Source organism: Saimiri boliviensis, chromosome X (genome assembly GCF_048565385.1).
Source record: "Saimiri boliviensis isolate mSaiBol1 chromosome X, mSaiBol1.pri, whole genome shotgun sequence".
Taxonomy (NCBI): Eukaryota; Metazoa; Chordata; class Mammalia; order Primates; family Cebidae; genus Saimiri; species Saimiri boliviensis.
The window spans coordinates 7,939,462-7,953,387 of record NC_133470.1 but is presented as its reverse complement, the minus strand read 5'-3'; the positions used below and the strand labels follow the sequence as shown (position 1 = coordinate 7,953,387).

The 13,926-nt window shown below is 38.8% G+C and overlaps 1 protein-coding gene across 3 annotated transcripts in view; it reads left to right on the top strand.

Moving 5' to 3' along the window:
• ARHGAP6 (Rho GTPase activating protein 6) overlaps window positions 1-13,926 on the top strand; it is a 542,269-nt gene that overhangs the window by 476,107 nt on the left and 52,236 nt on the right. For all 3 annotated transcript variants that reach the window (XM_003920302.4, XM_074391719.1, XM_074391720.1), the window contains exon 3: window positions 5,127-5,198. In XM_003920302.4, the coding sequence (XP_003920351.3) occupies window positions 5,127-5,198 (72 nt within the window). The remainder of the gene's footprint in view (window positions 1-5,126; window positions 5,199-13,926) is intronic.

Below are 13,926 nucleotides of genomic sequence, written 5' to 3'. Positions count from 1 at the left end.
TGAGAACAAAGAGGAAGATCAAATCAAAATGAATTTTTTACCAATTGCATGTGAGAAGAGATTAGCCACCAAATGGAAGGTTTACAGAACGACTTTGAGGTGGCTGGTTCAGAAGAGTGGGTAGCTGCAGAGACTACAAAAGAAAGTCTCAGAGGACAGGTACAGGGCTACCCACACTTGTGACCTCTGAGGTGCTCATGGGAGATTCAGATGTAGATGCCTGGTAAACAAAGGGAAAAGTAAGTCTCCAGTTGTAAAGAGATCTCAAACAGAGATGTGTTTAAGAGTTTGCAACATCACGATGGTCATCAAAACACTGGGTGTCATTAAGAGAAACAATAATTGCCTGCAGGGAGAAAGATCAACGAATTTACTGAACATCTACTCTGTGCTGGACACTCTATGTGTTATCATCTCAATCTCCCCATGATATTGGCAAGGAGACTGAATGCAGACAGGCCTAGGAAGGTGCTTGAAGTCAGGCAGCCAGTCAGAAGCAGAGCCAAGCTTGCAACAATGTCTCTCCAAAACCAGTCCCCATCCATTCATTCTTTCAATAGTACTTATAAAGTGAATTGCTGAGAGGAGAGGAGAAGCTACAGAAGAGGTTGAGAAGGAAGACCCTGAGATAGGAAAAGAAAAGGTGAAGAATGATGTCATCAAGTCCAAAGGAAGGAAGAGCTTCAAGTAATAGTTTCAGTTATCAATTATAAAAAGACTCAGAGTCAGACCAGAGGATGTTTCTGTCATAAATTGCTATCCAAATGATATCAAGTCATGCACACACACACAGAGTTTTATCAGAATTAGGATGTGTACACTGCATTAGACACTGACCATCATCAGGGACTTGCTGGAGTGGAAGGAGCAAAAAAACAAGACAGTAATTTGTATAAAAGTACTTAGCATTTGAGGAAGCCAGAAGAACAGAAAGAAGGCAGGGTGGTTGCTAAAGGGAAGGTATTTTACAGACGAAGATTCAGACTTGAGCATAGATGTAGGCTGAATGACTTGAGTTGAAAAATCAAGGTTTAAGTATGCAGGAGAGAGGCTCTAAATGAGAGAATGAGGAGTTGGCCTTGGAGTGGAGCAGGGTCCACTCTTCCTCTAAAATAGTGGTCTTCATTCTTGCTGAGCCCATGGACTCTCTTGAGAACCTTGTGAACATTTTTAGGTGTCTCCCCAGAAAAACATATCTAAACATTCACAAAACTGGGTATGATCTTAGGGAGTTCTTGCTAAAATCTCCTAAGCTTCAAATTTAACGCACTCTCCTTGAAAGTGAAGAAGTGCTATTAATGTTATTATAGAGAACAATAGGCTCCATCTAAGCTTCAAGCAATCCCAGATTGGTGAATTAGAAGTGGCTGGAGAATGTGATGAGTTGGATTTCCTTTGTGCTGACATTGATTAATGAGGCCTGACTGAATCACAGTGACAGTTCCCCTGAAAAGAGCAGTTTGAGTTAGGAAAATGGCGCTCTGGAAATTGATTTCTTTCAGACAATTGGCCTCTGTGAAATCCTCCCAATATCCTTGTGTGAATCCAGGGTTACATGGATGAACTCTGAAAGCCATTTTTGATGTGGAAATTCCTAATGTAGAAAAAGTATCAAAAATCTTTCTGGAAATATTTACACCTGGATTATCAATTTGGTATATCCCAGGGGAAGTATCCAGTGTGAGGAAATTAACAGGAGCCCAAAGTTTTGCATTCTATTCACTGAGTAAAAATGCATAGATTGCTACATGACAAGACCTGTTCCAAGGGCTTTATGAACTAATTCATTAAATTCTCATCACAAGCCTACTAGATGGGTACTGATATTATCGCCATTTTACAGAGAAGGCAATAGAGGCACAGTGAGATAGCATGGTTGGTCTTGGTTTGGGTCAGAGACTAGATCTGGAACCAGACTGTCTGTTTCCAGAGTCTGGCCTCCAACTTTTACTCTATGTTGAGGAAGTTTACATATTAATATGTTCACACATCATATTAATATGTTCACACATTCAATTTTTTTTTTTAAGATAGAATCTTGCTCTGTTGCCCAGGCTGGAGTGCAGTGGAGCATTCTCGGCTCATTATAACCTCTGCTTCTTCCTGGGTTCATGCAATTCTCCTGCCTCAGCCTCCCGAGTAGCTGGGACTACAGGCGTGTGCCATCACACCCAGCAAATTTTTGTATTTTTAGTAGAGATGGAGTTTCACCATGCTGGCCAGGCTGGTCCTTAAGCTTATCAGCTTAAGGAGATTTTGGGCTGAGATGATGGGGTCTTCTAAATATACAGTCATGTCATCTGCAAATAGAGAAAATTTGACTTCTTTTCCTAATTGAAAACACTTTACTTCTTTTTCTTATCTTATTGCCCTGACCAGAATTTTCAATACTATGTGGTATAGGAGTGGCGAGAGAGGGCATTCTTGTCTTGTTCTGGTTTTCAAAGGAATGCTTCCAGTTTTTGCTCATTCAGTAGTATTGGCTATGGGTTTGTCATAAATAGCTTTTAGTATTTTGAGATATGTTCCATCAATACCTAGTTTATTGAGAGTTTTTAGCGTAAAGGGCTGTTAAATTTTGTCAAAGGCCTTCTCTGTATCTATTGAGATAATCATGTGGTTTTTGTCTTTGGTTCTGTTTATGTGATGAATTATGTTTATTGATTTGCATATATGTTGACCCAGCCTTGCATTCCAGGAATGAAGCCAACTTGATTGTGATGGATAAGCTTTTTGATGTGCTGTTGGATTCGGTTTGCCAATATTTTATAGAGGATTTTTGCATTGACATTCATCAAGGATGTTGGCCTGAAATTTTCTTTTTCAGTTGTGTCTCTGCTAGGATTTGGTATCAGGATGATGTTAGTCTCATAAAATGAGTTAGGGAGGATTCCCTCTTTTGCATTGTTTGGAATCATTTCAGAAGGAGTGGTACCAGCTCTTCTTTCTACCTCTGGTAGAATTTGGCTATAAACCCCTCTACTCCTGGACTGTTTGTGGTTGGTAGGCTATTAATTGCTGCCTCAATTTTAGACCTTGTTATTCGTCTGTTCAGGGGTTTGACTTCTATCTGGTTTAGTCTTGGGAGGCTGTAAGTGTCCAGGAATTTATCTGTTTCTTTTAGATTTTCTGTTTTATTTGCATAAAGGTGTTTATAGTATTATCTGATGGTAGTTTGTATTTCTGTGGGATCGGTGGTGATATCCCCTTTATCATTTTTTATTGCATCTATTTGATTCTTCTCTCTTTTCTTCTTTATTAGTCTGGCTAGCAGTCTATTTTGTTGATCTTTTCAAAAAACCAGCTCCTGGATTTATTGATTTTTTGAAAGGTTTTTAGTGTCTCTATCTTCTTCAGTTCTGCTCTGATCTTAGTTATTTCTTGTCTTCTGCTAGCCTTTGAATTTGTTTGTTCTTTCTCCTCTAGTTCTTTTAATCATGACATTAGGGTGTCGATTTTAGATCTTTCCTCCTTTCTCTTGTGGGCATTTAGTGCTATAAATTTCCCTCTACTCACTGCTTTAAATATGTCTCAGAGATTCTGATACATGGTGTATTCATTTTCATTGGATTCAAAAAACATCTTTATTTCTGCCTTCATTTTGGTGTTTATCCAGCAGTCATTCAGGAGCAGGTTGTTCAGTTTCCATGCAGTTGTACATTTTTGAGTGAGTTTCTTAATCCTGAGTTCTAATTTAATTACACTGTCATCTGAGAGACTGTTTTTTATGATTTCCATTCTTTTAGATGTTGTTCATATCTATGAACACATACATAATGGGAGAGATTGATGGCTCTTGCCATCAATTACATTACATTAAAACTGATATACATAATTTCCCCTATACAAATTGCGTGACTACAAGAGTGAAGATTTTTATGAACTATTTGTGTGTGTGTGTGGAAGAAGAGTGATTTTTGAAGTCTTTGAAAAGAAGGAAGGATTGAATGTGCCTGTTGATTATATTGTGATGTTCTTTTGCCTCCAAAAAATTTAGAGTTGGGAGCATCTACAACTGTGGGGATACCAATAATGCTCATTTCTGTTTCATAATACTTACTGTGTTTTTTCCTGATATTATAGTCTTGCTTTTAAATGTATTGGGCTGAATATCTTTCTTTACATTTTTAGTGTGTCCTGTACAAATAATTCTTAGTCATTTTTTTCACTATACATTTCCTTGCAGCATGGTCTACATGTCCCCTATTTGATCACAGTGTAAATTCTGAATTGACACCTCCCACATGTTAAGTTGACAGCTGCATAACCTCAAAATGCATTCTGGCAATGATGAATGCCAATATTTTATGATGACATCCCAGGAATTTGATTGCAGCTGCCCACTAATATGAGTGGTATCTTTATTATTTGGTGAATTAAACAGACACATTAAGTACATTTGTAGCCAATGCTAGATTGTAAAATAATATATTTCTTATAGTGAACAGTGAGAAACAATTAAAATGTCCATCAATGGAGGAATGGTTAACTAAATTACGGTACAGCTATGCCATGGAACGCCCCACAAAGTAGCCTGACCTGTGTCAGGCTCTCTATTAAGTGCTTTATACTTGTTTCATTTAATTCTCAGAACAACCTTGTGAAATTCCCATTTTATAGATGAGGACAAGAAGACTTGTCCAAAGTCACATAGTAAATGGTGCAATAGTTAGACCTAAGTTCTATGTACCTCCAAATCCATTTTCTTATCCAGTTATACTCACCTAGCTCATGAATGTCAAAGCTATACATACTGTTAACTCTCTTTTCATGGAGATTTGGTTCAAGATGAACATTAAGTTATATAACCAGAGAGGAGAGGAAGAGACTTAGGTCATAGTAAAATTAAACCTATCTAAATGTCAATGCTAAATTACTTCCAAAGGAGGTAAGTTTTCTGCACATTCCATAACTGAAAGGAAATTCAAGAATATACACCAAAATTCTGACAATATGTGCTATCTAAGTCAGGATTTTCATGTATTCTCAGGGCTGACACTCTGTTTAAAATGACAAATTATAAGTGAAGAGAAAAGCCATACTTTTGCTCAAATATAATTATTGATACTGCAAAATATCCCTTGTATGTTTATCTTTATAACTTCTCATTCTTTTAATATTTACAGATGGACAAAAGAGAAAGAAATCTTTAAGAAAGAAACTGGATTCACTAGGAAAGGAGAAAAACAAAGATAAAGGTAAAAGATAAAGTAACTAATGCAAATCCATCTACCATGGAGCATAATGGTTAAATTTGGTGGGGTTTTGAATTGCATAGATATACGTGGTTCAACTCTGTTATGAAAACCGGATTTCTACAATGGAATGCCATTAAGCGCTGTCTTGGTCTACTCTTCTGTGTTTGAATAGCACTGTACTGAACTGATGAATTCAGCTGGTTTGAGGAGAGTTTGACCTCAGCCAAGTTTATGGTTCCAATTATGATTTCGACCAATCAGCTATGCATAAAGAGGACTTGGGTTGTGTAGCCAGGGACAGCATCTCTAACACTAACCAGCTGTCTGACAAATCCAGACAGGCAGGGTTAGTTGAATGAGAGCTTGAATTCACCTACCATGACTACTGGAAAGAAACAGTCTCATCCTCATGAGTTATTGAAGATAGCATTTTTTTTCACCCAGCTGAAAAATATTTATTTGCAACTAACCTGAATGCTTACATTTTATTTTGTTACATTGCCTCAGCCAAGATACGTTAAAGCAAATGCCCTTAATATTTTGGGGGTCACAGAGTCCTTTAAGAATCATTGACAACAATGAGGCTCTACCAAAGGCCCGAAACTCACCCAGTGCCCACCCCATCACCCCCTAAATTAAGAATTCCTAGATCAGACATTCAGTTGAGTTAACAAGTATTTTCCTTTTTAAAAATCCAGGGGCTTTAGGGAATAGTCAGTGGCTGTCAATATTTTTTTAACTCTTGTTTTACGTTCAGGGGTACACGTGCAGGTTTGTTATATAGGTAAATTGTGTGTTGCAAGGGTTTGTTGTACAGATTATTTCATCACCCAGGTAATCAGCATAGTACGCAATATGTGTTTTTTTTAATTCTCACCTTCCTCCTACCCTCTACCCTCAAGTAGGCTCCAGTGTCTCTTGTTCCCTTGTGTCCATATGAACATGATGTTTAGGCTCCCACTTATAAGTGCATTCTCAGCATTTTTATGTTAGATCACAGTATGCTCATCTTTTGCTTCATATGTTTTGGGGATTGTTTACTCTCATCATACTGTTTTGTGTCCCCTTCTGCATCTATTTAGGGAACTAAAACTTAAGCCACTCTCTCAGAGTTATTTATGGTTATTTAAAACTAATATTCTTCAAGCCCACATAATGGATGCCTGAGCCACATTGACATAATCTCATTTTTTGTGGCTTTTTTTTTTTTTTTTTTTTTGACAGAGTCTTGCTCTGTTACCCAGGCTGGAGTGCAGTGGCATGATCTCAGCTCACTGCAAGCTCCGCCTCCTGGGTTCAAGCAATTCTCCTGCCTCAGCCTCCCAAGTAGCTGGGATTACAGGCACACACCACCATGCCCAGCTAATTTTTGTATTCTTAGTAGAGATAGGGTTTCACCATGTTTGCCAGACTGGTCTCAAACTCTTGACCTTGTGATCTGCCTACCTCAGCCTCCCAAAGTACTGGGATTACAGGCCTGAGCCACCATGCCCTGCTTTTTGTGGCTTATTTTTATGGTCCCTTATGAAGTCGTTGCTGAATGGTACAGTTATATGCATTTATTTTCATTTTATGTGACACAGTGAATGAGTCTTGAATGAGAACAGCCATACACATCTCATCTTGGAGTCCTTTTATGTAATGATTGAATTTCTGCTTTAAAAGTAATGGAAGGCAATGAAACCAAGGATATTAAAAAATGCATTGGTATCGGTGTTGGACAGGAGCTATTCCATACCATTGATCTCAGTCTCTACACCTATATCTTGAACCGTTATAACATTTGGTTCTTTGGACTAAAAAAGATGAAGAATTCTAAAGAATGGAAAACCATTGTTTTACTTCCTTTGGAGTGAGGTTTCTCAACCTTACTACTGTTGTCATTTTAGACTGGATATTTATCAGGGGTAGGGGCTGTTCTGTGCATTGTGAGATGTTTAGCAGCATCCCTGTCCTCTACTCACTAGATGTCAGTAACACCACCCTCAACCCAAATATCTTCAGACGTTTCAAATGTTTACCTCAAATTAGAAAAAGATGAAAGTATCAGTGATCTCAGCCCCTAATTACACAGTAGAATCACTTGTGGAACCTTTAAAAATTCCAAGACCCCCACCCAGGGAGTCTGCAGGAATACCTCAGGCGTGGGTATTTTTAAGAGCTTCTAATGTGCAACTTCTAGGATAACAACTCTGATTCATATTAACTAGGATAATCACTAGGGCACGTTCTGTCACAGCTGAATCTACTGCTGGAATAATGAAGGCAAAGGGTTGTCCAGCTACCTATTATAGTCTGATAAATTGTATTATATTTAGTTGAAATGTTTGTGCCCTTATTTTTGTAATGACCTAAATATTAGGAGCCAGCATTGCTCTTTTAAACTATAGTTTTTCCTCATTCTATTCCTGCAGTAGAGCACTTCAACATCTCTAGATTCGAGCAATTTTCCATATGTATATAGAGCATATTAAAGGGATCACTCAGGTTGGTATTAATAATGCATTCTCCTTTAAATTTGATTTATTCTAGGATGATGATATTGATATTGGGATTTAAACACATCTAATGTAGACTTTAAGTGATTTTTCAGAAAGTGTCCATTTGGCTAGACTAAGCAGAATGAGCATTTTTGCAGGAGGGGATAGATGTTCCCTCAGCAAAAGTAGATGTAGGTTTCCTTGCATGTATTATATACAAAACAGCAGGAAGCAAGAATTTGAATTAACAGGGAAGGAAGGTCCAGGGAAGTAACTGACCAATACATACTGGGCCATTATACATTTTTTAACTAAATTATATTTGCATAGGCTCAGTGAAAACTCTACAATGTTCTATACTGCCTCAATGGTAGCTAAGTGGGAAAAGGAAGGTAGGTCCTGGTGGTTCCAAAGAAAAGGCGTATCACCCACTCAACTAAGGGGAGAAATATCAGGCTTCATGGCAAAGAAAAAAAAAAGGTTTTCTTTTTAAAAGTAGCATTAATGTTTAAAAACAAAGTATCCTAGGCTTAAGTGAAGGTTAATTATATGGCATCTTTTTAATTATATGGCATCTTTTCAGAACATAAAACCCTGTCCATGTCAGCACTGGGAGGACATCAATGTCCTGGGAACCAAGGTGTGAGGGGAGGGGCGCTGTGCTGGTCTGGCACAGATATAATCTATTCACATTATTTCCTTCCAGTTAGATATTAGCATTTAAGTTTGTAACAGCTGCACATGTTAAAAATGATCATTTGAATCCAAGAGTAAAAGAAGGAAAACAGGAAACTCTAAATGATCTCTTGAGTTAGGTCATCTAAAAATAACTAGAAGCAGCCTTTTAGAATCGAATTGCTCTCCTAATAGTGATTCATAAATGGTTGATATGCTACCATATTAATTGATTTCATCAGACTGAATCATGTCCTGTATGTTATTTAATTGCCTTGTTATATAGCGTATCATGTGACACTCCTGTGTTCCTCATGCCACTTAAGCAGTGCTCATGTGACTTTTGATTTACATATGGAAACTAATTCAAGATTGACACTGGTTCAGAAATGTATTTTCATGCAGAATAATTCCAAGTCCTTAATTTCTCTTAGTTATATTTCTCGGTGACCAAAAGTGTTTTTAAGACTTTCAGAACTTCAGGAAATTTCTTTCTTGTGTCAAAAGGAAATCAGTGTTTTTGGGTGGAGGGGTAAGTAATTTTAAAAATAGCTACTTTGTTTTATTAATGTGCTTCCTAAACTGATCACATGGTGAATTTACTATGATGTAACTCTGGGAGATTGTACTCCCCAACCCCTTCCAGGACATTTTCTGATTATGCCATATATTTATCCACATACAATCTGGAAAGAGTTCAATCCTGGCACTGTTCTTTATGGTGAAATCATATTGTATTATGTTTTATTTTCTGCACTGTCTAGGTATGTTACTGTGAGCTGTGAAATAACACTATGTACAAATAGCTCATGTAACTCTTAATTTTGCTCCATATTAAATAGCATATCAAGTATCAATTATCACTATGTAGAAATTCTCAAAGAACATATATTGAATCTTGTCATTGAGTGCTAGTAATTCTAGGATAAGAAGAGAAGAAATAACTAGGGGGTGTGTGGTTTCTGAGATTAGAAAGGGGCCAGCTCACACAGTACTGGGTCACAGCACAACTTTTGATTTGGAAGTTCAGGAGAAAGATAATGGTACCTTGGACTGGGGTGAGAGTGATGGTGGATGTGGAGAGAAGTGGATGGAAAAGAGAGATAATGTGAAAGTGATATGATAAAGATTTTATTATGGAGTGAAAATGGGATGTAAGGTGTGGAGTATCAAGGTTGACTCTCAGATTTCTGGTTCTTCCACATGAAGAACAGGCAAACTTTTGGAAATCTGAGTAAGACATGATAAGAGAAGATAAAGAGCCGGGCGCGGTGGCTCAAGCCTGTAATCCCAGCACTTTGGGAGGCCGAGGCGGGTGGATCACGAGGTCGAGAGTTCGAGACCATCCTGGTCGACATGGTGAAACCCCATCTCTACTAAAAAAAATACAAAAATTAGCTGGGCATGGTGGCTCGTGCCTGTAATCCCAGCTACTCAGGAGGCTGAGGCAGGAGAATTGCCTGAACCCAGGAGGCGGAGGTTGCGGTGAGCCGAGATCGCGCCATTGCACTCCAGCCTGGGTAACAAGAGCGAAACTCCGTCTCAAAAAAAAAAAAAAAAAAAAAAAAAAAGAGAAGATAAAGAGTAAGAAATCCCTTTGGGACATCCAGATATGAAAGTGGAAGAAGTGGTTGGTGCTCAAAGAAGGATTCTGAGCTAGAGGTAGCAATGAGGTGTGAAATTTCTATGGATGAAAGTTTAAGTTATGGGCATCATGCTATTACTTACAGAGAGAGACCAGAGTGATGAGAAAGGTTAAGAGTGAGTTCTGAGGACCTTCCACATTGAAAACTCAGGTAGAAGATGATAAGCCAGAAGAAAATGGTCAAGAATGTAGCCATAGAGGTAGAGGAAAACCCAGTTAGTATATCCAACATGCAAAGGTCAGGGAGCATTTCAGGGAATGTCAGTCAGGTTTAAAGGCTGCAAAAAGGGCAAATGAAACAGAGCTGTCAACAGACACTGAATTTAATGACCCTGAAGACAGCAATGACTTGGAGGGAGCTGCTTTAGAATCCAATGGAGGTATCAGCTAGATGGGATGAAATGAGGAAAGAATAGTAGTTGAGAAAGTTATAGGCCAGAAAGTAAAGGAAACACTTCAGAGAATTTTAACTGTGGTAAAAGGAAAGGGGGTAAACTGTGGAGAAAAGAAAAGAGTGGGTCCAGGGTTATTTATTATTTTAAGAAGTAGCTGCTTGAACATATTTAGTATAAAATATCTAGTAGAAAAAAGAGGTTGAAGATACAGGCACAAGAAGATGTAATTAATAGCAGGGGTGGCCCACCAGCTGTCTTTGTAAATAAAGCTTTACTAGAACACAGCCATGCCCATTCATTTACTTACTGTCTGTGGCTGCTTTCCCGCTAGACTGGCAGATTGAGTAGCTGTTACAAAGAGTGTGCAACCAGCCAATACGGTGGAGGCTAGAGTGAGGCAAATTGATCACCTAGGCCACAAAATAGAAGGAAATGCTCAGTCTGCAAGCTGACTCTGCAATTGCCCCATGCTGAATGCAAGCACTTTATCATTTTGCATCCTAGCCCTTCTAAGCCCCAGCCGTGTCAACAAAGCCTAAAATATTTACTCTCTGGTCCCTTATAGAAAGCAATTGCTGAACCCTACTTATACTCTAAGAGTATTAGGGTAATTTTTTGTACTCTTGAGTACAGTACAACATTGTCCATGGTTCAAAGTTATCAATAGTTGAATGGCAGGTAGGAGAGCATGGGAAACAGGGAGAGGCAGAAAGGCTGGCAGGATGCAGAGTCATACCTCCATAGCATGCAAAGGGAGGTGGTAGAAGGCACAGGTACAGCAAGTGTGAAGAGTTGGAGCCTTTGTACCTGCTGGTTGCTCTTCTCCTGAATCAGGAGGCAGAATTATTTGCTGGTGGGGAAGATCTGCACCAGAGGTATAAGAAATCTGTAAACGACTCTGGTTGGTTTTCCTTATATGGAAAAAATGACTGGGGAAGGGCTCAATAGTCCCCATCTTATAGTAAATCCCTGCCATGCATATGCCTATCTGAGCAGATGTGTCACTTGCTACATTTATCAATGTTCTTTTCACTCTAATTATCCCCCTCTGTTTCTGTTATTTCATGTAGCTGTCAGCCTTACCATCCACATGTTTCTAGACTTTTGCAACCTTTTAAAAGTAATGTTTGATTATTTCTACAGACAGCATTATATATATATATATATATATATATATATATATATATATATATATAGTCTTCAGGGTGCATAACAGGAGATCTGGTACTATCCCCTCTGGTTTCTAATTTTGCTAGGAGTAGACACAGCCTATTATCAATAGTGAGAATTATACCTCAATACACTGTCCACATTGATCACTCAAAGAATTATTTTTTATTACCGTATATCACCTAGCTTGTTGCTAAAGAATGGCAACTATCCTCTGAAAATTCCAAAAAGGTTTGTTTTTTTACTTCACAATAAATTGCATGTTTTGATAGAACCAGAGGTTCAGGCTTTTCAAGTAGTATTTCTGCTTTTAATGTAGACTTGGCCTTTTAAAGTCCTTTACCTGATTTTAATGTTAGCCTTTTCTTTCAAAGAACAACCAACATTGGAATTATTTTCCCTTGATCACTCTAGTTTCATCCATAGGGCTTATAAAAACAATGGAGAGGTTAGATTCCAACTTACTGATGCTAGGAGACCTAATTTGGAATCTAAAAAGAATAATACATTTGACTATTATTAGTGCCTTTCGGCATGAATCTAAAATATTGCTAATAAAATGCTTGGCCTGAAGGATCCAAGGTATATGTATACAAACAGATTTATGACAGAAACTCAGAAAGGAACTGTATGCAGGTCTCCAAAAAAAAAAGCCATCAATTTCTGTACTATGCCCCTTTCCCCAAATTGTCCTTACTAGAGGATTTAACAAATTGTTTCCTGGGCCTCCCGCCAGATGTTTAGTATCCCACTCTGCATGTGGCGAGCAGAGTGGCTTGAGTGTAGATCATGAGAGTTACAGCCCCAACCAGCTGGCTGAAAATAGAATGTGCTCTTCTGCCTCTCATGTTATCACTTCACATGCTGACTCTTACTGGAAACCTCAAAGTGTATTCAGTTAATTAAATTTCAGCCTTAGCTTTATGCATCTCTCTATTATAACACCTGATAGTCACTCTGTTATCATGATTTGCATTTCTGATTCTCTACTCCTTCACCCCAACCCACACTCTGAATGTAGAGGGGAGATCCCATAAGCGCAGAGGCAGGAGCAAAAGGCCTCAGCCTATTTTCCATATAAATAATGAAGAAGAAAGTAACTAGAAATATAACTGTAGTAGTTATTAGTTATTCATATGTGATCTTAGTTATTCATAAGTGATCTTAATTCTTTTACTAATACCTCTCTGGTCAGAAGTGTGAACCTGGGGTGACACTGTGAAATGAATGACACTAAGGCAAGATGCTTTAAGCTCTCTGTCATGTCCCATAAGGGCTGCTGGAGGTCGCCTCAGCTGTGTGGCAGCACCAGCGCTGTGAAAGCGCCTGCTGCTTAGCCAGCTAGGGAAGAAGATGTCCAAAATGGCCGAGACATCTCCTTCCTGGGGAAGTTTGGAGAAAACTCCGCTTCTCCATGCTCTTGTGGTAAGACCTGACAGCTGTCAGGTAGGCCCACAGACATCCAGGGGCTTAACTGTCTCTATGTGATGCTGTGCTTCAGTGGTCACATTCCATGTCTACTCTTATGTTCTGCTTCTGCACCTGGTTCCTTTTTACTTAGAAAACATAATCAGTAATAGTAATATACATCTTAATGTTTTAGTTCTTTCTTGATAAGTGTGGAAAAGTGCTGATGCATTATGCACCTTACCTTACTTCAGGTGCGAAACTCCTGAGCCCCTACCTGAATGGCACGTGATGTACTTGACCTTATCGCTGCCACGCCGTATCTACCGCGCCCCCAGTCTCTGACCACCAAGACCATGCCCTACCTACCCTGCCTCCAGATTTGCAACTCAATAAAAGTGAGAGAGAGAGCGTCCAGGCATTTGGTGTTTGGGGCCACTGCTGGTCTCTACACTTTGGGTAGCAGTGGACCCCTCGGCCCAAACTCTCTTTCTCTGTGTCTTGTGCCTTTTGTTTCTACAATTTCTCATCTCCACACCAGCCAGGAGGGGCTCACAGAACCCTATAGGGCTGGACCCTATACTGAACACCTCAGGAGAAAGGACTGTATCTTTTATAAGCTTTGCACCTCCCATTGACTAGCTTGTTGTGGCATGTAGTAGGCATTCAATAAATGCCTGTTTGAATGAATGGACAGACTTGAGACATGTGGAGAAAAAGTAGAGACCTAGGTGTCTAAGATATGTGTTTATAAATACTAGTTTTCTTTATTGAAATGGAAACTTGGGCCATTGTGATAAGCACAAATGTCACCTTTGTATTTTGACTGATGAGTCAGTTCTTCAGAAAACATTTCTTTGAATATGTCTGTCCTTACTTAGCTCTTAAACATAAATGAGAGTGTTTTCAATGGTCCAGTCAGTCTCTGAAAGTGAATGTCTGTTTTTTTGATTCCA